General features: G+C 39.0%; 1 protein-coding gene across 4 annotated transcripts in view; it reads left to right on the forward strand.

Moving 5' to 3' along the window:
* The window catches only part of LOC119462438 (dual specificity calcium/calmodulin-dependent 3',5'-cyclic nucleotide phosphodiesterase 1A), a 561,781-nt gene extending 540,532 nt beyond the window's left edge, over positions 1 to 21,249 (forward strand). For all 4 annotated transcript variants that reach the window (XM_049667691.1, XM_037723794.2, XM_049667693.1 and 1 more), the window contains 5 exons: positions 737 to 857; positions 3,503 to 3,584; positions 4,879 to 5,010; positions 8,149 to 8,520; positions 13,530 to 21,249. In XM_049667691.1, the coding sequence (XP_049523648.1) occupies positions 737 to 857; positions 3,503 to 3,584; positions 4,879 to 5,010; positions 8,149 to 8,520; positions 13,530 to 13,747 (925 nt within the window). In that variant the 3' untranslated portion in view covers positions 13,748 to 21,249. The remainder of the gene's footprint in view (positions 1 to 736; positions 858 to 3,502; positions 3,585 to 4,878; positions 5,011 to 8,148; positions 8,521 to 13,529) is intronic.
* Positions 21,250 to 27,844: the final 6,595 nt, after the last annotated feature.

Here is a 27,844-nt window from a genome sequence, read left to right on the forward strand (position 1 = left end):
TTACAAAAGGAAAATAGCAGGCTAGTTTTATTTCAGCTGTAACTTTTCAGTTGTTTCCAGGATAGCGAATGAATACAGTCAAACTTGTTATAGCAAAGTTGCTTCTGACATGAAAATAGCTTCATTATTTATTTATTTCACATACTTTCAAGGCCCGAAGGCATTACAGAAAGGAGTGGAGTCAAAAACAAAATAAATATAAACAAATATAAAAGATATCATATTATATTTATATATCATAGAAATATTATATTTTTGTTATAAAAATATCAATATTTCTTACAAACATATGTTTGTTACATGCTTATATTGGCGAGAAGCATTTTAAATTTATTTTGTTATGTATGAGAATTTGTTATATCAAGGTTTGGCTAATCAATAATATACAAGGACAAGACAGACCTCGTAGACCTAGCAATTCACAGTACATGAATATGTAACCAATTTTTTAAATGGTCACAGATAAGCATCAAGAAGAGTTTCCTAAACCACCAACACAATTGCTATTTTGAATTATATATTTTGTTCTTGTTCTTTTTGTCTTGCTTTTTTATCCTTGTGCACTAAATTAGAAGGCAAGTATGCTGTATTTGGGCATGGTAATAATAAATTCAAAATATAGCAATGGTGTACTCTGCACAAATTGCACTCTTTCCACGACATCTAGCACTCAAATTATAAAGATGCCAGATCCTGCTAGCTACAGTCGACTAACAAGAACTTGCTTTCAATGCAGCCTCGACAAGGCCAAAGCACTCAGCTTAATTCTACACTGTTGCGACATTAGTCACCCAAGTAAGGAGTGGAGGTTGCATCATAGGTGGACATATCTCCTTATGGAAGAATTCTTTCAACAGGTAAGGGATAGTTCCTGTAGGTTTGGCTCTCATAGTTATTTCTCTTTTATTCATTCAATAATTAGTGCACAACTGCCTTGATATGCGGCCTAGCAGCACAAAAGCATGCAATGGGAGCAACTTGTGGAAAATAAACATAGTGTGGTGCAATATTTCTTTTAAGTCTCCCAGAAAAAAAAAAAAAAAAAGAAAGGTCTGTCCCACGCTGTCTACAAAGTCATTGTTGCTAGGAATTTCAAAGAACACTAAATGCAAAGATATCAACTCTGCAGCTAGTATCAATGCTCATCTGATAATTTTCCTGCCTATTTGTAACAGTTTAGTATCTTTTATATCTTGGAATGCAAATAATTCGTCATCCGTTTTGAACAATCCATCAGGATTATAAAAAGTGAGCCTACCTAGCACTAAAGCTCAAGAGCAGATTACAAAATAGAAACTGGAATATGTCAGTGGAGTTGGTGACAACAGAAAGCCACAAAGAGCAGTGTTGCAGGTGAATGGCCCCCACAGAAGGCCTCCATAAACTAGCGTACAACAGTGCATGCCAAGTGATTTGTTGGTTTATCCACTGAAACTGACATTTTAGTACACTCGGAAATGACTGAACAATAATGCTTTTACATATTCTGACACCATAATTGTCATGCTAATATCTGACACCATGGGCAAGCTGTCTGGTGCAATGCATGAATTGTTTTAATGAGTGTAACACCATGAATAACATTTACGTTGCCCTTAGATGTCATTGTGCTGTTTTCACAAATTATGTGCAAATTTCAGTGAGCCCATTAATCGAGCCTCTTCACATTTATTGTATATTAATTTTAAATTTGCCCAACCACTAACCTATGGGGCTGAAGCTGAGAACATAATAAAGAAACTTGAGAAATATCTCGGGACCATGCAGTGGGGGACACAACGGAAAGTCATAGGTGTGATGTTAACAGAAGGAAAAACAGTATAGATAAGCAAGCAGGGGTAGCTGATGTTCAGTTGCATCCAAGTGTTTAAAAAATTGTGGAACTGTACTTACATACATGTAAACTTAGAAAAATTATTTCTGGTCTTACTTGTTCAATATGCTAGAGAAGAAAGGGAACCGAGGGGCCCGATTTTATTAATCATATCATAGGAAGCCAACAAACATAAAACATCAAGGACAACATAGGGGAATTTACTCGTACTCACTAATTGAATTAAAGAAATGATAAATTAATGGAAAAATTATAAATACCCCATAAATACCCCAGAAAGTGGATGGAAAAATGGCGCCGCGGTAGCTCAATGGTAAGAGCATCGCACGCATAATGCAAAGACGTGGGATCGCTCCCCACCTGTGACAAGTTCTTTTTTTCATCCACTTTTTCCATTAATTTATCATTTCTTTAATTCAATCAGAGAGTACAAGTAATTTCCCCTATGTTGTCCTAGATGGCTTCCTAAGATTTGTTCTATATGCTCACATTTATGTACCTTTGTCTCTGTTTCTACGTGCATCTTAGCAAAAACATGTTGTTCCCTTGTATAGCTACAGCATTGCTGTTGTTGCTGTTGATGTGTGTCACTTTGACTGTTATTTATTGTTCTCAGATTTCTTATCACAGCCTTTGCCTGTGTGCTTGCATACTCTTAGCAAGAACATGTTAGGCTGATGTGTCGTTTTGACAATTTCTTGATCTATACTACATGAATGTACATAGGTGCCCGGGAGCACGTCAGGCAGGTATGATGCCTTTAGTCCCAGGCTCCTGGACAGTGGCTGTCCGAAATTAAAAAAAACTGAACTGAATTAAGAGGCAGAGCTGGAGTAGGATAGGTCATGTAGAGCAGGTCATGTAATTTGTAGAGCAGTTAACTGCTGGTCTAATTATATGAACAGACTGGGTGCCAAGGGGAAGGTAAATGTCATGAGGCTCGGCAGAATACTAAGTGGAATGATGAGATTCGGAAGTTTATTGGCATAGGATAGAGTCCGCTGTTTCAAGACAGAGTTGATTAGAGATCACAGTGAGAAACTACATTCTGCAGTAGTCATAAAATGGGCTAATGTTAAAGGGGCACTAAAGCGAAACAATAAGCCAGTTTAGACTGATAAATTAGTCTTTGAAAACTCGGTTGTCATTGATTTCGCCATGATAGGTTGATTATTAAAAGAGACAATGAAGGTCAAAGTTTCATCTCTTGAATTTCGCACGAGAACTAGAACACCGGTACGTCAGTGGGATGTCATAGATTTCACAATAAGTTTTCGGATTTTGGCGGCATTGGCCCAGTAAAAATTCCCGAAACTTGCCAAATTCAGTGTCTGGCTCTTTTAGAACACAATGTAGTCTATCTTTACTGCTAAATAATTACCTAGGCCCAGCAGATGTCAAAATCCATGACGTCACGGCGGGCTGGTGCGAGAATTTCAAGGCGGTGTCACCACCTGTCTTTCGTTTTTACCCATTTTCTGGCCTACCACACATTTTCTTGCAGTAAGAGTGATGTTTCTGGCATTGTGGAAGGGTAATTTACTAGTACAGAAAAACTCATTTTTCTCTTTAGCGTCCCTTTAAATTAGCCAAGTCATTGTTATGCTTGTATTTTATGATCCTGTTACATCTGATGATGCTTTTAACGCCTTTTCTTTCTCGTCCTAGGGTGACAAAGAGCATGAACTTGGACTTCCATACTCGCCACTGTGCGACAGGAACACAACGTTAATTGCGGAGTCTCAGATAGGTAGCTCTCTCTATGATTATATACCGAAGTATACTTGCCTTACAGGTTGTGCTTGCCACATCATTTTCTCTAAGCTTATGGTCAACCTCAGCCTGAATGAAGTTTATGCTTCATGCCAGCTCAACTAAAATTGACTTTCTGCTAAATGAAATGGGAGATGTAGTCACAGCTGACATGTTTTCCAAAGATTGTCATGTCTTCTGTCCAGAAACCAACTACTACAGTATGTCCTTCTACACTTCTCTAATTGGCTTTAACTCGACAAACTGTTGCCAACCTATCTATCTACCCCACAGAATGCATATATTCTGCCCCCATCAGACCTCAAAAGCTTGTTCGTTACAATATTCAGCAACTAAACATACTTATTAAATAATTATGTCCGCACTGTAACATGCCTTCTGAATTTACTAGACAGCAAGGTATTGAACAAACAGCCTACAAGCAAAATTTCATTTCAAATCATTGAAAATGTCTCTTTTATTTATTATTCTGTAAAAAAAATTATCAAGTAATGTTGCATCAGTTGTCATGAACAATTGTACACACCTTGATTATTTTACTTTCAACACTTGCTTCAGCTCTATTAGTCAAACCTGATTAAAACGAGTCTGGCTACAGTGAGTTGTGCTCTATATCAAACACTCAAAATTTATTTAGTGATATTCATGCAAAATAAATCCTTTAAACGAACTGGACATTGGATATATACAACTCCAAGCCCCTACAACCTGTGCCATAAAAGCACCTGATGCAGGGTTGTGTTTTTTTGTGTTTCTTTTCGATCACGAGGCTGAGCATGCTTGACAGCATGTTCAGACGTAATCAGATAGCGTGCGATATGATGCATAACCCGACAGAGCTACAGACACTACCAGATTGCCACATTACTCATGCTTCCTGCTGCAAGTCATGTCATCATGGGCTGTTTCAGCTTTGTCTCGCAGCTTTGTTCTATTGTCTATAACAAACTTATCTTAAAAGATTGTTATGCCTGGCTTCAGATATATCGAATCGCTTGATAATACCAAATTATATTTAATGCTCAAACCAGTTTGTTATAATCATATTTGACTCTACTGATATTAAAGCATCATATCTTACTCAAATATATAAAGATCACTGTGTGTGTGATATGCTGCAGTATGTTTGTGAACGACTGTGCTGTGCCACAAAGTCAACTCTGAGGTGTCAAAAGGACATTTCCTTCAAGGTTGCATTAAATAGTGCTAAGGAGCAATATTCATACAGGTTCTAACGTAGAACTTCAACACTCTTTTACTTTCTCTTTTAGGCTTTATTGACTTTATTTTAAATCCAACCATGGATGTGTGCGGGGACCTCTTGGAAAAAATACTCCTTCAGGTTGCGCAAAGAACTACTGAGGACAGCATTTCAGAAGAAGGCAGCGAGAACAAGGGAACAGGTGAAAAAAAAAGTTTTTTTTTTTCAGTTTGCTTTTATCTTTTTTTTTGAAAGCGGGGTGGGGGGGGGGGGGGCTTACTAGAATAAGTGCTCACTAGAATGTGAGCACTTATTTCTAACAGGAAAAACAATCTTTTCTTTCAAAGTATGCATTAAGAGCTCGATAGCATTTTGTTTTTTTCATCAATAGGAGGAAAACTGATGTCACCCTGAAAACAAGGAATGAATATTACTTGTTACACAAGTAACACTTCTTTTGCATTCATTACTTAATAAATAATGAATGGTTCCCTGTTTCACTGTTAAAAATGGGGCCTCTTCTCCTAACTTCATAACTATAGGAACGTCACAGTATTTGTCATTGCATATTGCCAAGGTTTTAATGGCATTTTGAACTGTCATCTCTGTCATATAAACACCACTCTCTTTTTATGGACACCCCGAGATGGTATCAACATTCTGAAGTGATGCCAGGGCAGAGAAAAAATGCATGCATTTTCATTAGTCACTTGGAGCAGTGCTTCTACATCAATATAGCGCTGTGCAAAGCTTATAGGCACTTCAGGTAGTAATAATCGAAGATTTATCCCCTGATGTTTAGTGGGTTTTTTTGTTCCGATGGGTAGCATGGGAGAGTAGCACGTACCAGTATGCCTGCAGTATGCTCTGTGGATGTTTGTGCTAATGCTGCATGCAGTGTAGAATTTCTGACAACACATTGCGAAAAATCAATATTCTAAAAAGGAAAATATGATTGTGGTGGCCATTTTTCTTTTTGTTATGCTAGAAAGTAGTTGTTTAGGGAATTGCCTTTAAATTTGTATGTACAGCATTGTTATTCATAGAGCAGATAAACAGGTGCAGAGTGTGTCTTTTGTGAAAAAAAAAAAAGCTTGTGCAAGTTGGGTGCCTAGCACAATGTCCGTTTGCAGTACTTGACCAACAATGGGCCATACCAGGTGCTTCTGAAAGCACTTCGCGATTAGTAAAAATGGTGCAGTACAGAGGAAGAGGTTATGTCCTTGGTGTTGCATTATTCATTCAAGCTGACACTAGAAATTGCTAGTTATCACTAAAAAATCACTAACTTTTTTAGTCAGAACTTTGTTTTCATGTTGCAATTGCAGAATTGAAACCACTAGGTACTCAAAGCATGTCTTGATATCTCGAGACTTGTATCAGTTTCAACTCCTTAAGGTATCCATCTTGACGACCTCAGCTCGTCATGAGTAGTAACTTTTTGGCTTATGACAAGCCCTCCTGACAATGTAGATATGGCAGTAGACATTCTGTCATCATTGCTTTTATTGAATTTCTCACCGTATTCACAGGCTTATGTGGGTTCTAACCATGCAATCAAAGCATATTACGTCAAGAAAACGAGCCATTATGGTAGTTTTTAAAAAAGAGCAGTAAGATATCCATTCGCAAACTTGGGGTGAAATGCATTGTTGCTCCACTTTCCCAGAAAAGCCTTCCTGAAGCACTGCAGGACAAAATTATATAGACCACTAATGTATTTAATTACAAATTTTGGGGACGAACATATTGAAGTTCAATATAAAAAGTTCATCATCATCAGCTTATTTATGTCCACTGCAGGACGAAGGCCTCTCCCTGTGATCTCCAATTACCCCTGTCTTACGCTAGCTGATTCCAACTTGCACCTGCAAATTTCCTAACTTCATCACCCAACCTAGTTTTCTACCGTCCTCGACTGCGCTTCCCTTCTCTTGGTATCCATTCTGTAACTCTAATGGTCCACCGGTTATCCATCCTATGCATTACATAGCCTGCCCAGCTCCATTTCTTCTGCTTAATGCCAACTAGAATATCGGCTATCCCCGTTTGTTCTCTGATCCACACCGCTCTCTCCCTGTCTCTTTACGTTAGGCCTGACATTTTTCAATTCCATCGCTCTTTGTGCGGTCCTTAACTTGTTCTCGAGCTTCTTTGTTAACCTCCAAGTTTCTGCCCCATATGTTAGCACCGGTAGAATGCAATGATTGTACATTTTTCTTTTCAACGACAGTGAAAGGTTATCTTACAGCATTTTAATTTAATTTCATTTATTGTCCAAGTAAAAAAAAATTGACTCCAATTAGCTTTTCCAATAGGAATCAACTGGGACCAATAAGAACCAATTGGGAAATTCTTACTTCCAACTGGTTACGATTGGGTCAGAGCAGAAACCAATTGGAGTTGCCAATTGAAAGGAACTGGACCCAACTGGAAACACTTGGGAAATCCCTAGTTCCAACTGGTTACGATTGCGTCAAAGTGAAACCAATTGAGTCCAATTGGACCTGCCAATTGGAATCAACTAGGCCCATTGGGAAATCCTTACCTCCAATTGGTTACGATTGAGTCAGAGATGCAACCAATTGAGTCCAATTGGACTTGCCAGTTTGAACCAGCTAGGCCCAGCTTACATTCCCAAGTGTCTAATTGGACTACCAATAGGAATAAACTAGCTAGAGCGTAACCAACTGGGAAATCATACTTTCAGTTTATGAACCCATTCAAGGAAACTGGAATGAGGTGTAGCTATATATGCATGCAGTACTATACATGGCTATAGCAAACCTGTTTCCGACAGCTGGAATCGTATTTAGGTTTGCTTTGTGGGGTATATAGTGTATTTGCATTGCCCATTGGTGTAATTGGTCATTCCAACCAATTGCTTTCAAACCCATTGGGTAGAATTGGTCACTCCTACAAAAACCAATTGGTCACGTTCCAGTTGGTTCAATTGGCCCAGTTATGTACTAATTTACGATTGGAAATTTTCCAATTGGTACCAATTGGAAATTTCCCAATTGGAGTCAATTGCTTTTTTTGACAGGGGTATATAAAGGCCCATAGGCATTACATAAGGTAGGGGCAAATTCAGGGTAGTACAACTATGTGTTCGTAAAATAAATACATATGATGAAATAATACAGGAATGGTGACAGTAATTATTCAAGAGTAAGTAGGTATGTAAATCAAACACATTACTATATTCATAAAGAAAAATACACAGAATGAAGAAATACAGTAAACACAGCCATTAGTATAGAACGGTTACTCCGTTGCTTGCCAGCAGTTCACCACTCTTATATGTATCTAGTCAAAACTAAAAGTTTTTGTCATGCAGAGGCACTGAGTGAAGATGATGCCAAGGCACAGGATGACAGCAAAACCAAGGATGATGCCAAGCAGCAGAATGACAGTAAAGAGGAGGATGCCAAACCACACGAAGAAGGCAAAAAACAGAATGAGGAAAAAATGCAGCAACGCTCACTCTCCATGATCCGGCCAATACGCACGACAAGCACTACAAGCATCACGAGTCTCTCAAGCATAACAGCAACCAGCACTGATGAAGGCATCAAATGCGGCAAAATGGGAAGTGCACCTTCTTCACCAAGGTCACCAAAAGGACAACTCGCTCCCAAAGAGCTCAAGAGGCCTTGGCTCAAATACTTGGAAGAGAACCGTAGCATGTGGCAAGAAAGGGCAGCACAAGGTAAATTTTTCTGTGTGCAACCTTTTACCCTTGAAGAGCGTGCATATATAATAAGCACCTAGCAGGATTGCAGTTTGCAGCCACATTTCTGCATGAATGAATGCACTGATAGCAGAGGTGCCACATTTTCTTGTAAGGCTCAAGACTTTTTCAGGCTCAGAAAACAATAGTTTAATGTTGGAGCGAGGCATATGTACGCTCAAGAAGCCCTCCAAGATAATGCCACATTTTTTCAGTAATGCTTTTTATAATACAATCGAAATAAAGGTGACAGAGTGGATGTTGCTGAAACCAACTTTCTAGATCTTATACCGCATTTTGCAGACTATAGTCTGCACCAAGTGTATAGTCCGCAGAAGGAAACTTGGGCTCAAATAAAAAGTTCCTTCTTAGATAGTCCGCACCCGCTGTCTAGTCGGCAGCGATGAATTTCAGTGGAAAATAAGCTTTTTTTATATTGTACGCAACCACTGTACCGGGTGTTCAAAATTAAGCTTTACAGAATTTTTAAAGATCGCCTGTGTCAGGTAGCATAATTCTTATCATTGCGCTGGGTTATTCGAAGAGGCGGACATTAGTAGCACGAGAAATCGAAACACATATTCAACTAATTAACAAAAACTGACTAATGAACTTCTTAGTTAATTACTTTACGACAGATATTGCAATTTACGAATTGTAGCCGGTGATTTTTCAAAACACATCCACTTGAAATGAATTTCCAGGATGACAACAGTTTCGAGATATTATTTATCAAAGTGTGGGACGAAATACATGGGCATTCCAGTTACTTTTGTGCTTCAATGTATAAAACCGCCATTTTGGTAAAAAAGTAAGTGGAACAACGGCACATTTTTACGGCGAGTTTGATGATGCATATCTCCAAACTGGTGTCATTCTGGAAATTCATTCCAAGTGGATACACCTGACAAGCTCACCGGCTACAATTCGTAAATTGCAATAAGTGTTGTAAAGTAATTAACTAAGTTTAGTACATTTTTGTTAATTAGTTGAATATGTGTTTCAATTTCTCGTGCTACGAGTGTCCGCCTCATCGAATAACCCAGCTCAATGATAAGAATTATGCTACCTGCCACAGGCAATTTCTAAAAATTCTGTAAAACTTAGAACTGCACACCCTGCATATGCAGTTGGTAGGCACAAAAAAAAAAAAAAAAAAATGTCGAGCAGTCATATTCTGGGTCCTTAATTAGACTGCATGGAAGTGAATTCTAAAACCCATCAAAATTGCTTTCGTTGAGGTTAGTGGAACATAGCATGTCAAGCAAGCAATACAAAAAGTCATAATATGATTATCAAAAGCACTTATGAGAGCAGCCAGTATCTGCTGGAAATATTTGCAGTGGCAGTCATTTCGGGAAGCTGATTTCGCTATGGCTCAGCATGTTAAAAAAATGTGGATGCAGGTGGGCCTCGGTTTTTCTTCGGTTTTGCTTGTGATCTTAAGAGTCAAAACATCTATAGTCTGCGCCCACAGATACTCCACGTCACGAGAACATGCATTGTCCGTGGACAATATATACAGTCCAAAAAATATGGTACATCAGGAAGTGGCAAAGCCTTGACGCTGTGAAACAGATGCTTCTAACATTTACAGTAAAATACCACAAGACCTTCTTGGTGGAATGAGCATCTAAAATTGTAACTGCAAATGTACAAGTCAAAAGAGGGGTGAAAAAACCCTCATTTGTTGTGGATCAAAATGCAGCAAGAACCACCAGCCATCACTGTAGTCCCTGCAGCCAGTGCCAGCATGTGAATCTGTTGACCATCATCATCACAGCTATTAGAGAGAGAGAGAAAGACGTTTATTAATTGAAAAACATTATGTGTGTGTGTGTGTGTGTGTGTGTGTGTGTGTGTGTGTGTGTGTGTGTGTGTGTGTGTGTGTGTGTGTGTGTGTGTGTGTGTGTGTGTGTGTGTGTGTGTGTGTGTGTGTGTGTGTGTGTGTGTGTGTGTGTGTGTGTGTGTGTGTGTGTGTGTGTGTGTGTGTGTGTGTGTGTGTGTGTGTGTGTGTGTGTGTGTGTGTGTGTGTGTGTGTGTGTGTGTGTGTGTGTGTGTGTGTGTGTGTGTGTGTGTGTGTGTGTGTGTGTGTGTGTGTGTGTGTGTGTGTGTGTGTGTGTGTGTGTGTGTGTGTGTGTGTGTGTGTGTGTGTGTGTGTGTGTGTGTGTGTGTGTGTGTGTGTGTGTGTGTATATATTAAAAGGCAAACCCAGTGATATTTCCAGCGAGGTTCCTAGATTAGGTATTAGAAGAGGAAGAGGGGCACAACTTGACATGCATACAGAGGACAGACCAGATCAGCACCACATGCCTTAGCTGTTAAAAATAAAGTTCACACTTGCCCATGCATTGTGGCTCCTGCTTATGCGACCCCTGCTTTCTTACGTAAATTATAGGGAAAAGCAAAAAACTTGCTAGCAAAGGAAATTTTAGAAGCCTACCATAAAGTGGAGATAGATGCAACATTGACAAGTCCATACAGTTATGCCATTCAGAAAGCACCTTATTGGAACTTGGAACATGAAACTGTAAACCACCGATCCATTTTTTTTAATTTTTTTTCTGTTGTTCACTCGTAGCCTTGTGGTTCTGCACATGTCTTTGAGGCTTGTGTGCAACATATATAGGCAACTTTTGAAGGCCTAGTAAAACAGTTGCTAGTGGAGCTTGTCTTGTCTGTCTTAATCTGTGCATGTGTGTTAATTTGCACCCCTCTTCAAATAGCTATGTTTCACCAACTAGCCCACCAAGAAATACTCCTATGTCATCATCATGCTACCATTTGTAGCTGCTCTCTGTGCCTAAAACATGACCCCTGCCTCCTGCCACATACTCTGTGCTTACTATTTACGTTGCTTAGGCCCCCGAATTCATGGTTTTAACTTTATGGCATCAATATAATGGCACTAACATACATGTAGTGCAATACCAATGTATGAGCCAAATGCCAAAATACGTATGTATGTCATACAGCTGTTGGAGCCTACATGAAATGCCCAGAGTAGCACAAGTGTGACATAAGATGCAAGCTTTCTCTGGACAACTAAGACTACTGTACAGACGACTTGCCACAATAGCTTAGTTACGGCTGTAGAGAACAGTGTTCACTGCTCTATGTGTCTTTTTTGTAAAGCAACAAATTGGTGTACAAGGGTAGTTCCTTTATTGTAGTCATCTCCGCACGTTTTGGTGCTCTTTGGCCAGAACTGGCCCTTGCTCCATTAAGGGGAGATGCTACTCGAAAAATGTGAGTTTTTTCAAAAATTATTGATTTTTTGTTTTCACTTGTTTTGATAAGTTTAGTATCATACTGTTATGAAAATAAAACTCAAAGTCAAGACTACTGGAAATGGGTTAAAATTGCATTTAAAGAGCACAAGGTGGCTGTTAGAAGCCAGAAAGTGTTCCGTCTTCTAGCGTATTGCGGCCGACAATTAACGCGCGGCCCCTCGCCATTGTGGATTGCATGAGGAGCTCGGCCAAGCCTGATTCACCCAATAACCATAGTTGTCCGGGCTGCTGCAGCACAAGAAATTATTTTAAAAAGCATGCGTTTTTCGAGCGTTGCGACTTTCAATTTTTATCTTTAAACATTCAAGCATGTTTTTTTCAGTTCCTCATTTTGTAGCATTTTTAGAGTTTGTGCACTTTATGTAGTCTGATCATAATGAAATTTGGCATGCTTATGCTTTAACATGTCCTGAATTCAAAGAAACAATTTCAGAGCTTTCTACAAACGTATTCAATAAGATAATTTCAAAAGCTTCTTCGTTGAGAGTGGTAAAACTGAAACTCAGCATTGGAATTTTTCTCTATACTAAAACACAAATGTTGCACAATATATATATATATATATATATATATATATATATATATATTTGCTTTATTGAATTCTACTATTCATTGAGAGCAATATGAGCGATTTTTTTGTGTTTTCTTGTGCTCACTGTTAACGCCTAAGCTTGCACAAAAATTCATGGTGTGCAATAAATTAACCAAATGAGCTATCAAAAAATTAAAAACAGGTTTGAAAAGAGGAGCTCACAGTCTGTAAATGGTGAAAGTTTCATTGAGCTGTCACAAATATTAAAGAAAAAGTTTTTACGAGTAAAATCCCCCCTTAATACCCATTAATCAATCAAATCAATCAGTAAAGGAGTTCACAATACATATGAAAGATAGGAATTCGGCCAAGACATACAGAATTTTTCATTATACAAGTCACTTTGTTGTAGAGGCGTTAGATTGCACTTGTCTATTCACTGAATAAAAACTGCTGAAAAGTGCTCTCCAGTCAATGTCCCACCAACACTGGGTCCCATCATTTTTAAACAAGTGCAAAACAACTTCCCATGCATAATAATAAGAGACATGTTATCGGTGATATAACTGGCATCACATATATATATGAATAACTGAATGCTTAATTGTAATAGAGGCAGCTTTTGCAGAGTGAAAAATAAAATTGGGCATGGGCATTGCTCATACTGTATAAACCGGAATATAGGTTGAGATTTTTTTCAGCAAAGAAAAACGGCTAAAGTTGGCGCTCGTCTTATATAACAGTCTTTAGCACATTGTGGGTCGTCGTCTGGCCAAGTCAGTTGGGGATCGACCTATATTCCAGTTTATGCAGTAACTTAGTAGAACCACTGGTCAACGTAAACACAAGCTGCTATAGGCAAGCAAATGCAGTTATAGTCTCAAAATATATCCACACATAATCAGTTTAAACGTACAGATAGTAATGCGCATAATAAGCTTGGTGCAAGAAGCATGTGTGGTATTGAAGTTTGGCAACCTTTCAAAATAAACCTGAAAAACATATCCGCAAAACCCAACTGATTATATTCTGCAACTCAATAAACTGAATTTCAGGATGTAATAACTAAACAACATGAGATTTTTGTCTGATTTCTTACATCCCTTGGAATTCCACTGTTGCCTTCTGTATTCATAGGCTTTTGTCTTCTCTCTAAAATTTAGATGCAGAGGCAAGAAGAAAACGAGCAAGCCAAGGAAATGAAGCAGTGGAGTCTGATCGGGCAGAGTCCATGCCGGTGGAGTCAAAGACAGGCTTGCTGAAGCCCCAACAGTCCAAGCCTTTGGACTCTAAAGCCTCTGAGGCCAAGCTGTTAGAGTCCACATCCACTGAGCCTCAGCCTACAAGCTCCAGAGCACTTGAGTTTATGCCACTAGACTAGTCTCAGCTAGCACATTAAATTGTGCGCTAGCTTTTGGAAGCTTTTTATGAGCTGGGCCAATTCAAATGTTCACTCTGACGTTTGTGCACCTGTCAACATTTGCACAGCAAGATGCCCTCGCAGCTACTCTTCATTGTGAACAAGTATATGCCATCAAGATCTACATATGTGAACATTACCTTAGCTTAACTACTCCACCATGGCAAAATCATTCATTCTTGTTGCTTTATTCCCCTTAAACGAAATACATGGCACCTAGTTTTGTCAGTGCAATTTAGTTGAAAGCATGCCTAGCTTCCTCGAGGCATCTTGTCTTGCGCAACCATGCGCACACATGCAGGTACACACGCACTTGTACACAATACACCCAGGCACTTTGAAGTCATTCCTTCCAGTCTGCCCTCATTCTAGCTCACATTGTTCGTCTCACTAGCAAGATATACTAGCTAGTATTCGACATGGGCACAAGACTAGCTGAGGCTTTTCAACAAAGCCAAGCTAACATGCACACTCCAGGCAAAGGAATACTTGGTGACAATATAAGCTTACTGTTGGCTGCTCTTTTATTTATGCTTCTGAGATGCACATTTTGCTTTCTTTGCCTCATTATGTTCATTCTGTATGCTGTGATCATTTAAAACAATCTTAAACCTATGACCTATACAGGTTATATATATTCATATCGTGAATGCAAGTTTGAAGAATCATTTAAGATGCCACTGCTTTTTTTTTTCTTTTTTTGTGCTGTGATTTGTTTTTTGATGGCTTTCATTCCATTTTTTCAATTGCATCAAGTATAATGAAAGTATGTGAGGCAATGTACATTTAAGGTTCCATCCTGCTTATGAGAACTAAGCTTGTCTTCACTTGGGGACTACTGCAGTTTTCAACATGTAATTATGTGCTGCTTTCCTCACTCTACTCTTAAAAAAATACATTGTGTTAAAATTTTCTTAAATTCAAGGCGCATTTACCACCCAATGTCTTTTTATTTAAGGCTCGACTTTTTCAAACAAGCCATCAGTTGTATGTCTGATGTGACTTAACCATTAAGACAAAACATTTCTGCACTGAGCTTCTACAGCAAGCAATGCATACATTTTAGCAGCATCAGTGCGTTGTTGTACACGGGTGAAGAAACAGTTGCAGTGACCTTGTTGCAGTGGCCTGTTGCATATGGAGATAGTTGTGCAAGTTATGTACAGCAACGTTTTGCTGTGGCACTATGTGATAAAGATGTTCATTGGGTAATATGCTTGACAGGGAAGGCTGATAAGATAGTAATCTAAAGATCCTCATTGCCATCTCTTTTGTCTATTTAAGTGCAATATGGTTTAACCTTTTGTCTAAAATGAAGCTTGCTGTAACATGTACATAGCACTAAGGGGTAAAATGTTTCATTGCAACCTTAAAATAAAGCATGGCCTTACAGTTTAGGCTTGCCCATAACATGTCATTAAATGCAGAAATATTTAATTTGTGATTACTCACTGTAGTTCTTCAATGAATGCAGCTAACCCCAAGACAGCAGCGCCTTCAGATAGGGATGTAGTTTTGTATAAAAGATGCAGCCATATATCAACTATTTTATCGTGCAAAACTATATGCAGAGCATGAACAGGTATTTTTGCAAGAAAAAATTAAGGAATAACAATGTCCACACCAAAAAATTTAATTATAATAACCATGTAATGTGGAACTTCTTGCATTATTTACTCCCAGTAGCAGTACTGTTATCAATGCAGTAATTTTACTGCCTTATTGCTTCACAATAAGACTAAAATTTTTGTGAAGCCTCTTATTTTCTGTTCAGCTATTATAATGCCATGTAACAACGAAAATATCCAGTGTATTGTCTTATTGATTAATATAAGTTATGTTGTATTCATGCATGGTAAAGAATCACATATACACACATAAAGGCGTATATTATATACACATAAAATGTTATATTTACATTTCATGTTGACACCGTTATTCCAAAGCAACAAAAAGCGCTATCCTTACTTAAGGTGGTCTACTATCCAGTGTCACACTGATGCCCGTCTTATTGCAAAAAGATATTTTCATAGGTCGGGGATGTGCATAGCAACGAACCATCAGTGTTTTTCCGGTATATTTTTATTTTTCCCTTTTCTTTCCACCACATTTTTCCCAGTTAATACCTCCAACAAATGCTTGAGCATAGGCTTGCTTTGCTTCAGGCTGACTATCATATCAATGATTACTTCAGTGCTGTAATTGCCATCTATGCTTAAGACAGTGGCTACACCTTGGCATTTTGCTTGCCACGTGACGCTGCCTTTCAGCTGCAGGTGGCAAATATCTAGCGCTTCCCTTAACTCCAAGATTGTAGCAATGGAACCAAAGATGGAAAAGCACTGCAGTATGTATCTAAAATATATTTTGCTGCTGAAGAAAGTCTTGCAGAACACTATATATATATAAAACATTACCACTGGCCAGGTTTCAATAGTACTGGCTTACTGGACCTTTGAACAGTCTCGAGCAGCTTACAATGTACTGCTTTGAAACGTAGATCCCTTAAGATGTATATATGCACAGCACATTTTACCAGTATGTATGGACATCCTGAATGTATGAGATGCACTTGGTATTCATATTATGGTTGTGTACAAGGCTGCAATGCTACTCGGTGTAGAAGTTTTCTTGAGTGATAGTGTCCCTATCCTTCTAAGAATTTTGCAGGCTGCCAGCGTGCCAAGCTGTATGTTTGCATGTTTCTCATCGTGTGTGTACAGAAACTTCAGACAGCCTCCAGGGACAAGGGACTGTGTGTTAATGAGTGAAGTGCACCTGTTTTCCATTTATGAAGTTGCATTTAATGTCGGAACAGTACCCTGCAGCACTACCACCCTCGAACACCTCCATTTCCTGCAGCTCTCTGCACTCTTCACCCAACAACTTTTTTTTCTTCTAAACTGCTCCGCAAAACCTGGGATGTTGCATTCGAAAATTACGCACAGCAATGACTGCTGTTCTTGAAATAATACATGCAGTATCTTCAGTTTAAGAAGCCTTATTGTTCTGGCATGGCTAAATTCAGCTTCCTGGCTTATGCTAACGCGATGAAACAAAACAGTGCTGCAAACATTATGACGCTCTGATTACGACAGAACATCTGAAATATTGTCCTTTGCTCGGCATAGGCTTTACAAGTTATTTCACGTTCCTAAAAAGCAGAGGAAAAAGCACTGAATCCACAAAGTGGTGGAAAATGGGGGTCATATAAGAAAAAAAAAATATGCATAGATATTAAGGCTCTCGCTAAAATAGTGTTTGAAGTCACGCCATCAAATTGTGAAAGTAGAGGCTGTAAACATAGCTTGCATTCTGCTCATTCTACATATACACACAAGAAAATAAATGAGCAAGCTTGCATACACATTAAACTGCTATTGTGAACTAGTTTCCTCTACTTGACAAAAATGTGTACAACCAACCTCACACTAAGCTATGGTCTAGTCAACCCTATCGTATAACAGAACAAACATTATTTATACTTTTTGTCTTTCACATATGTCTGTCCACTAACTGCAAGCATAAGTGCTTGCAATTTCTGGCCAATAGTGTAACAATCCATGGACCAGGCACAATGCTTCTTCCTTTGCACAAAGCTTTGCACTCAGCACAGGCTGGACTGAAGGGAACTGGAACTTTTGAACATGTTTCCTGCATGGTAACCCAGCTGTTGTACTGCTAAAAGCTTACTAGTGTCTGTAGTGGCTCAGTATCATATCTGCTAATGCCCCTGTTGCCATATAGTACAAAAAGCCCCCTTTGTGCTGATCTACACTGGAAGTGCATGGTACGTACATATCATGTTAAAAGTGGTAATTTGGACCAGATGGTAGATAGACTGTAAAACCAAAACAAAAATGTGAAAGGACACACAAGGGCCAAACAGCATACATGTGAAGTCTTTCACCCCTACCCTTTGCATTATGCTAGTATCAACCCTCTTTCGTGTTAAACTTTTTTGCAAAAGGCAGTTATAAAGAGACAGCAGACAGGCTAGAGTCTTGCTACATAATCATTTAATGGCAATGCCATATCAATGCTTGAACCATGTGCACTGTACCACATTGGTAAATCTGGAAAAAAAAAAAAAAAGACTATGATGCACTCTGATTTCAAGAAGTTGTATTCCAAGAACAACATTCTTGTGGCAAGAGTATCAAGCCATCAGTATGTTGCCTAATGGAATGAAAAGGCTCACAGAAAGGTCATAGTATGTGCAAGAATATGACAACTAATACATGAATGATAACCTTCCCACTGTAGTTATGAGCCATACTAAGCTTTAAGTCATCACTTTAACAAAAATACTATGGGACTGCGTCATAAATGCCCTTTGCCATATGACAAAACCAGGTGTCGAAATGAATAAAGCAAAAAAAGAAAGAAAGGTAAAATAAGTTTCCTTAGTTGCACTTCGATGTAGAGGCCAAGTTTGTTTGAAGGCAGCTGCAGGGACTCTGATGGCCTGTTATAAGCCTGCAAAATTGTTTCTCTAGATGATCAAACGTACTAGAAATATTGCAAAGTCTATTTCAGTAGAGAAAAAATGTCAGCAGTTATATATGAAAGGGCAATATTGTCATCCACCTGAGAGTAGCATGTAGCTACAAAAGAAACCCATATGGGTTCTGCAGAAAGAAAGCCTTCTACATGAAGAAAAAATTCACACTTGTAGAACAGAGTGCTAACACCTTTCCGGGGTGGTTGCACAACCATATGAAAAAAAAAAACAGGAGGCTAGCAGATTGCAGAGTGAGGATGAATTGATAACTCGAAGTACAGGTACACAATATTGTAGCTTTATGCTGCTATCCGGTCCTTAATGAAAATTCTAGTATAAAAGCTATTAGCCTATAATGTTATCGACAACTAATAGCCTAATAAATTCTTGTAGGGAGGACCATTAGTCTATTTGCTTGTTGACAACCAATGGCCCAGTCAAATAAAACATAGGGATTTCGATTGGGACCCATATGCCCAAAAGGTTCAATAAATTTTTGGCACTAAGTTGACCTAGAAGATTGCACCAAATTAGAAGCATATGCATGAACTAACTATCAATGGGTGCCCATCATTTTACTATGTGCAATCTCTCTCACATGCTGTATATATATATGCCAGCAAAATTTGAGTCGCCAAGTAGTTGCAGTAGTACAAGAATAGGTGGTATTATGGCAATTTTTAAGTTAACGAATGTTGCTCTCCACTGATCATTCCAAACAAAAAGACCACTTACTTGAGGACTAAAACTTTAATTATGCTATTAGTAGTTATTCTATTTTGTTTTGCAGCGTTCTACTCGTCCAGTGAATTATAGAGACCAATTAGCATATTGAGCCCCATCAAAACCAATTGCCATTTAGTTCCAATTCAAATACAAGTTCTAACACAAATATGCATGAGTCTGCTACTACAACTCACAAGGTCAGAAAGCTTTAGCTCTAACAGTCCTAATTGACAGTGGCAAGATACATAGTTCTATCAGTCAGTCAGCAAGCACTGTCTCGCATTTATAGGCACTAATACAAATTGCCTGTAGACTAATATGTACCAAATACCAATTCCTATTCGAGTGACAGGGAAACTAATAAACAATTATACTAGGCTAATATAAACTGTTAGACTGATAAATTTACACCAAATACAAAGTTTTAAAACTAACAAAAATCTGTATTAGAATATTAATTAGGAGTAGGCGACAATTTTACCTTTCATGAAACTTCTGCCGCCTTCCAGATTTCTGCAGAACTGATTCGCCATATTCTGTGAGCAGTTATATATGTACCAGTGCAAGGAACACTCTTTCATGCCACAAAAATTTAAAATTTTTGTACCTCGCACATAGCTAACTATTCCTTTATGTACAAGTTTATATTGCTCCACCCTTACTAGGCCTGAAGGAAACAAACTGCCAAACGTTTAGTGCTAGGCCTTGGTGGTCGCTGCTAAAGCATTTGCGCAGCCATTTACTCAACCTCTGTAGCCATGTCTGACTTATCAGGACCATCACAACACCTACCTTGCAGAGTTCCCTGCAGCAACACTTTTTTCACATAGACCACCTATTGTAGTGGAAATGTGCCAATTTTTGTCCACTACATGTACTAGCTGTAAAATTATCACATTCAGATAAAAACCTTAGTTAAGTCCACCACATAGCTTTTTTCTGTGGAGGCGTTCACTTCTCCACGGCCCTCAACAGATATTTATATACCGCATGAAGCTATTCTTCAATGGCCATGTGTGGATCTAGCGCTACACAATGCTTAAAGAAGAGAACTGCAGGGCAAGAAAACTGTCAACAGAGCTTCTTCGTAGTTGTACAACTGCTTTATTTGGATTCATCAGCCACCACACTACATGTGAGAACCTTGCAAAGTACTAGCGCTCCAATTTCAGTCTATAAAACTTGATGCAGCTGGAGATAGGCAGCACATGATTGCACATTCATGACACATCTAACCAGCATTTGCCCCCAATTCTTACAGGAAAACTGGACAGCTATAAATATTAGTACTTTATTGTTTGCTCGTTGCGCAAAATGTGCAGGTATCAGCGACAAAACAATGCTTCCTAGCATTGTTATCTTTCTATTTTTTTTTCAGAAGCAGCTTAAACACTTCAAGAGCTCCTATAAGAGTTACATTTATTAATATTTAAGAATGCAACTCTGGCTACTCGAACAAAGAAGCAAAACAAACTACTGCACTCCACAAGGTCTCACTACTGTGTTTCCTCTGATCACTGACCCAATGTTTGTGATGTTCCAGAGTCTGACCACGTATTGACCACACTTGACATCCACGTTCCAGCTTTCAAACCACTCACTGGCGTCAGCTTCTCTCCAAAACTGTAATGTTTGATTAGTTGTTCTGTACTCTACATTCTGTGTAGATGTGTACAATGCACATCGAAAAGTTTAATAGCCCACATGCATTCTAAAGGACAACTATTGTGCAAAGTATCTTACAAGAAAAGCCTTCAAAATGCAAACCCTTATTCCATTTTTACCTCTGTGCTCCGCAAGTTGGTCATCTGCATTGTTTTTGAGTGTGTAACCTCCTGTAATGGATTGTCCACAACTTTAGGGACAAGCTGCCTCATTATGTGCAGTCAAGAAATCTTGTCATAATAAATATGTAACATCTGACTATGTAAATATGATGTTTTTGGGCGACTGCCCATGACACTGTTGTCCAGTATGTAAATTTGTCAGTGATCTACTTTCTGTTACCCTTGTACATTCAGATTAGTAGTGACGAAAACACTGAATTGGTACTGCTTTTCAAGCATTTGGTACTAGACCACTGTCCTGTGTCAGTATAGATGTGAAAAAGGGAGGTTTAATCAGTGACACAAAGCACGCTGTTCAATATGCCACATTTAAACAGAAAAGGGACATATTGCTTGTTGACAAGTGTAACCTAATTTAATGTAATAAAGGATGACTTGTCAGTTACTGCCTGGTTCTTTCAACGTCACACACTAGTGTGAAAATAAGCTTGTAGTACGTTCAAGATATTCATCAATGAAGATTACAAGGTAGTGTACATGAAACTTTTGCTTATCCCTAGACAAAGCACATATGCATAGTTACTTCAAACTTTCATGTACACTATCCCTTCACTATGATGCTTATCCCTGCACAAAGCACATTAGCATGCATAATGCACATGTAACTCTGCTAATGTAGCACATGGGTGGGTTTAACATATGCACAGTGAACCCCATCTAGAAGATACAAAACAAAATTTATCAGATTAAATCTTGGTGAATTACACTGACAACAGCATGTAGGTCCCTTTTTTTTTACCACCTGCACAAAAAGAAGGCTGGAGCATTTCGTTTTCCTGGTTCCCCATGGTTCGTTTTCCTGATAGGCAATGGTAACTATGAGCTACATTATGTACTGGTGCAAACTAATTGTTAACTTAGGCTCATTGAATAGAAGATGGAGCAATGTCAGGTAAGCACACACAATTTATTTAAACAGTCTGCTAGCTCTGATATTTACAGTGCTCTCTCTCTCTCTCTCTCTCTCTCTATATATATATATATATATATATATATATATATATATATAATAAGCATATATTAGGAATCATAATGAGCTAACTTCCTATCTTCAGTATTCATTGAACTCAAGCTCACAAGTGAGCGCCAGCAAAAGTGTACATTTTGTTTCAGAACTGAAAGTTCATTCAATAGTGATAACAAAGCAATTTCCTCTGGATTGCTTTTACCACAGAGACATACAATTTAATATCACTCGGTGGAGTAATATGAGACAACTAAAGATGAACATTAGACTAATTACCTTTTTAATTGAAAAATACAGATGATTGATCCCAATGCAAGACTTGAAGCCCATCATCCAAGGAGTTTATAACTGGTTCCAGACATTCAAAAAGCTGATGCTGCAAATTCCTGCAGCGTAATGAATTCCAGTCACTTTCACCAAGAAAGCCAAAACTGAACTGAGTGCCAAAGAGTGCAATTGTCATGCCCTTAGCAGATACTCATGAGTGATCTAACTGTTTAAGCCTCACCATCACGCAAGCATGAAGTGAGCATCCTTATCAAGCTGCCACCTCGCATGTTTCATGTTTGCCCAACAGTGAAGTATTAAGACATGTCGCTCATCTGTTAAGGGCATGACAGGTGCACTCTTTGGTAGTTCGGTTTCAGTTTTCTGGGTGAAATTAGTTGGAATCTACTATGTTGCAGAAATGAGCAGCATTACCATATTTGCATGTCTGGAACTGGTTATAAACTACTTGAATGACAGGCTTCAAGTCTTGCATTGGTTTTAATCACCTAACGCTTTATGTTAAAAAGTTCATTAGTCTTCATAATTACGTGTCTAATTACTCCAGTGAGTCGATTGTTTAAAAATGTATGCCTCTGGGGTATAAAGCAATCTCAAGGAAATAACTATAAAGGCGCCTAAACCACCTCTGACATTTTGAACACCTTTTAAATAAACACACACATTGTGTACAGAATACTGCAAATACAGAATAATCTTCAGTGAATATGGCAGCGCTCTGTGCCACGGGTAAGCCAATGATTGAAAAAACAATCCCATGCTCCTCTCCGGGCTTTTTGGTCCCTTCATCACACATTGTGACGCCAGCAAGGTCCTGCACATGATGTCACCAGGGTAAATGCTGTCGATTGGTCAATTGATAGCACCAACTTAACGAGAGACAGCTGTGTCTTCTGAGAAGGGAGGCGTGCTCATCAATTTTGTGCCACTGAACCTTTTATGAAGCTTCCATTCAGTCAGCATCACGCGAAAGGTGATTAGGGGCGGACAATAGAGGAGCCTTTCTCCTGGTGTGTTGATGCATCCCGTAACTTTCACTGCACTGTATGGAGTTGGTGAGAGCACACAACAGGAGGAGAAAATGCCTGTGGGGAGGGTAGCGATGGTGAGTGAGAAACCATGCCAACAGCATATTCATTGATCAAGTGCTTGTAACTTTACTATTAAACCATAATTTCAAAAAATTCTTGTGACTGTATTTTCATTTTCGAGCTCAAAGCAGCTTCATCATCATCATCATCATCAGCCTATATTTATGTCCACTGCAGGACGAAGGCCTCTCTCCCTGTGATCTCCAATTACCCCTGTCTGGCGCTAGCCGATTCCAACTTGCATCTGCAAATTTCCTAACTTCATCGCCCCACCTAGTTTTCTGCCTTTCACTTTCACTTTTCACTTTATTTCCTTAAAGACCCCACTTCAGGGTATTACATGAGGGGTGGGTTACAAAGAATATGAGATACAAAGAATATCAAATGTTACAAGGTGTAATGCGAGGCAATTTCTTCTATGAAGGCAGATGAGCTGGGTATAGAAATGATGTTGTGCGCAAGGCCGTTCCAGTATTTGGCTGTTCGAGGGAAAAAAGAAGATGCAAAGGTGATAGTACGCGTGTGTGGACGAGCTATGTTTAAGGAATGTCCTATGCGATGGGATATGCGTGATGGTGGCAAGATATATGGTGCACGATTGAGTACGCTGTGGTAGAATTTGTGGAATAATGATAAGCTGGCAATTAAACGCCGGTGGGAAAGGGTTTGTAAGTCAGATTCCACTTTTAACGAAGTTACACTGACATTGTGTGAAAAAGCGAAGTGAATGAACCGGATGGCCCGATTCTGAAATGACTCAAAGGGCGGTAATGAGGAAAGTCTGGCGAGGGCTCCAAATGGCTGATGCGTATTCTAGTTTGGGTCATATTAGTGTCTTATAAGCTACTAGTTTCACATGCTGCGATGCGTTTTTTAAGTGACGTCGCAGGAACCCAAGTGATTTGTTAGCTGAAGAAATAACGTTAGTCACATGCACACACCAGTCCAGATCATTTGAGACGGTAACACTCAGGTAGTTATAATTGTTTACACACTCAATTTGCTCGTTAGTGATTTCGTATTGAAATACCAAGGAGTTAGAACGGCGAGAGAATGACATTGCTTTACACTTGGTAGGGTTTAGGACCATTAACCAACGTTGACACCAATTTTGAATGTTGTTTAAGTCTTCCTAAAGGGCGATTGGATCATTATTGTTAGTAACTGAGTGGTAAATGACACAATCATCAGCGTACATGCAGATTTTGCACGACACGTGTAATGGTAGATCATTAATGTATAGTATTAAAAAATAGGAGAGGGCCTAATACAGAGCCCCGAGAGATGCGTGATGTTACGGGTAGGGACTCAGAAGTATTGTTATCGATGTACACCGACTGCATGCGATTAGTAAGGAATTGTTCAATCCATGTTAAAACTGCAGGATGTAGATTTAACCATGCAAGTTTATAGGAGCAGTCGTTGGTGAGCTACTTTGTCGAATGCTTTTGCGAAGTCAAGGAAAATTGCGTCAGTTTGTATGTTAATATCGAGATTTGAGTGGAGATCATGAAGAAAATAGCCAATTGTGTTTCACAAGTTAGTCCCTTGTGGAATCCGTGCTGGGATTGGTCAAAGAAAGTGTTAGTATCAAGGAAGTTAATTATATGGGTGTATATGACATGTTCCATGATCTTACAGGGCACCGACGTGATGGAAATGGGACGGTAGTTCAAAGGCAAACTTCTATTGCCCTATTTGTAGACTGGAACGACTTTTCCCATGTTCCACTCTTTCGGAAGGTTTCCAGAAGACAGTGACTGTGAAAACAACAATGTTAGGCATGCCGCAGAGATGAACTTAGTGTTTTTTAAAAACTTTGATGCGATTTCGTAGAGACCTACGGATGATGAAAGCTTAATATTATCTATTATGTTTGAAATTCCATGTATCGAGAAAGTGATATCCGGCATTGTAGGTAGAAACGGCGCAAGAAACGTAGGTAAGGGAGTGTCGGGTTCTTTAGTGAACACTGAAGAAAAGGCTGTAATAAATGTGTTAGCAATGTCCGAGTCTGATAAGATTTCACCCAGCTCATTCGGCAAGGAGATAGTGCGTGATGACAGCGGGTTAATGATTTGCCAAAATTTCTTTGGATTTTCACTTATCATGTTAGCCAGATCGAAATGAAAGAAAGTGTATTTGCTTGAGCAGATTACCGATAGATCAATGTGTTCTGCTTCGTAGTACTTCTTCCACGAGTGATCGTTCGGGTTCGGGTCCTCGACTGTGCTTCCCTTCTCTTGGTATCCATTCTGTAACTCTAATGGTCCACCAGTTATCCATCCTACGCATTACATGACCTGCCCAGCTCCATTTCTTCCGCTTAATGTCAGCTAGAATATCAGCTATCTCTGTTTGTTCTCTGATCCACACCGCTCTCTTCCCGTCTCTTAACGTTAGTCCTAAGGTTTTTCGTTCCATCGCTCTTTGTGCGGTCCTTAACTTGCTCTCGAGCTTCTTTGTTAACCTCCAAGTTTCTGCCCCATATGTTAGCACCGGTAGAATGCAATGATTGTACACTTTTCTTTTCAACGACAGTGGTAAGCTCTCAGTCAGGATTTGGCAATGCCTGCCGTATGTACTCCAACCCAATTTTATTCTTCTGTAAATTTCTTTCTCATGATCAGGGTCCCCTGTGATTAATTGACGTAGATAAGCGCATACTCCTTTACAGTCTCTGGAGGCTGACTGGCGATCCTGAATTCTTGTTCCCTTGCCAGGCTATTGAACATTATGTTTGTCTTCTGTGTATTAATCTTCAACCCCACTCTTACACTTTTCTCGGTTAAGGTCCTCAATCATTTGTTGTAATTCGTCCCCATTGTTACTGAATAGGACAATGTCATCTGCAAACCAAAGGTTGCTGAGATATTCGCCGTTGATCCACACTCCTAAGCCTTCCCAGTCTAAGAGCTTGAGTACTTCTTCTAAGCATGCAGTGAATAGCATTGGAGAGATTGTGTCTCCTTGCCTGACCCCTTTCTTGATAGGTATCTTTCTACTTTTCTTGTGGAGAACCAAGGTTGCTGTGCAATCCTTGTAGATATTTGCCAAGATATTCATGTATGCCTCCTGTACTCCTTGATTATGCTAACGATAACGTAAAGCAGTTTAGGAGCATTTTAATTATTGCATGATCTTCCCTATCTTAAAATGAATTTCGAACACATCTTCTGAAGCACCCTGTATGTGATGTGACCGTGATACTATATATGTATCACCAAAATGTGAGCAGTCACTCACAAATGTGTGTATCTGTGATGTGCACTGTGCATATCATTTCATTTTATCATATCTATCTGGAGTAGCACACTAGGCATGCCAACAGGTAAACCTATCCAGTGGATTCATTGAACAGCTCTCTCTCTCTCACTCAGAAATTATTACTCATTTTTTTTTACACATCAGTGCATTTATTCATCCAAAATGGTCATTTAAGCCTTCTTCCTAGCTAGCTGTTGCATCTTTTGCGCCTGCGTCTAGCCTTAGTAATGGCCGCTACCAGGCGGTGTACCACGCTCTCGTGCCCATACTATCACGGGTACCCACCATAGTGTGGGTGAGAGCAAGTGCGCCACCTAACTGGTTCCTCCCCGCCCTATCCACTGATGGTGAGCAGGAAGGGCAAGGGGCCCCAAAGAAAGATGGAGCAGAACAATAAAACCAGTTGTCTAGCTGGGACTCGCACTGTCGAGTCGTCTCTTTCTCTCTTCTTCGTGTACCTGCTTCCCAAAACTTTCTTAGAATTTGACATAGAGCTATCTGTGGAAGTCAATAAGCTCATTAAACATATATTGCATTTTAAAATGTCTTGAAATGGCTAGAAAAATACATAAGAATTTTGCACTATATTTGGACATTGCACAAATGATTGTGGCAAAGAGGCATTTTGGAAAGATATTCAATATTGCTGATCTGAGAACATTTAAAGATCTATGTTTCTCTTGGTCAAAAATTAGCACTGGCCTATAACTACATAAGACACAAGAAATTGTGTTAAAATAGTCTGATAACACCATACATAGATCAAGTGAGCAGCATGAGATAAAATTCTTGGAAAACCATTGGGATTTGCTACGTTTTGTTTGACAAGTACTACTGTACTTCACTTGGTGCGTATTGCTGTGCAGAATGACGCAAGTGTGTGCATGCATGTGTGTAATATATGCATACAAACATGCTTGGCAATTAAGCACCTCATATAGCATATAGCATCAGCTATCAATGTTTTCTGTTACCACAGGCTTCTTATCCTTCATGTAGAGCTAGCTGCGGACATTACATCCTCTACTCTCATTATGTGAGGGGTGTATTACATCCGTATTATGCTGGCAGCGTAGAGGTCATAGTTACGAATCATATAATACACAACTGGTTAATTTCCAAGCCAAAATTCAGACTATTTGAGGCCAATAAATTCAACTGTTGGTATAGAAATAAGACTAACTGAATATAGCGTCTAATAATAGTAGGGATATTCAAATAGTGAAATTTCCAAATCAAATACGAATACTTGAGGAAAACAACCTCAGAATATTGACTCAAATATAGAGTATTTTCTCATTTCTAAACAAAATGATATATATAAAGTTTGTGTGGAGTCCATTTGGTAAAAACAAGGAGGATTAGTTA

The sequence above is a fragment of the Dermacentor silvarum genome, chromosome 1 (assembly GCF_013339745.2).
Source record: "Dermacentor silvarum isolate Dsil-2018 chromosome 1, BIME_Dsil_1.4, whole genome shotgun sequence".
NCBI classification, from domain to species: Eukaryota; Metazoa; Arthropoda; class Arachnida; order Ixodida; family Ixodidae; genus Dermacentor; species Dermacentor silvarum.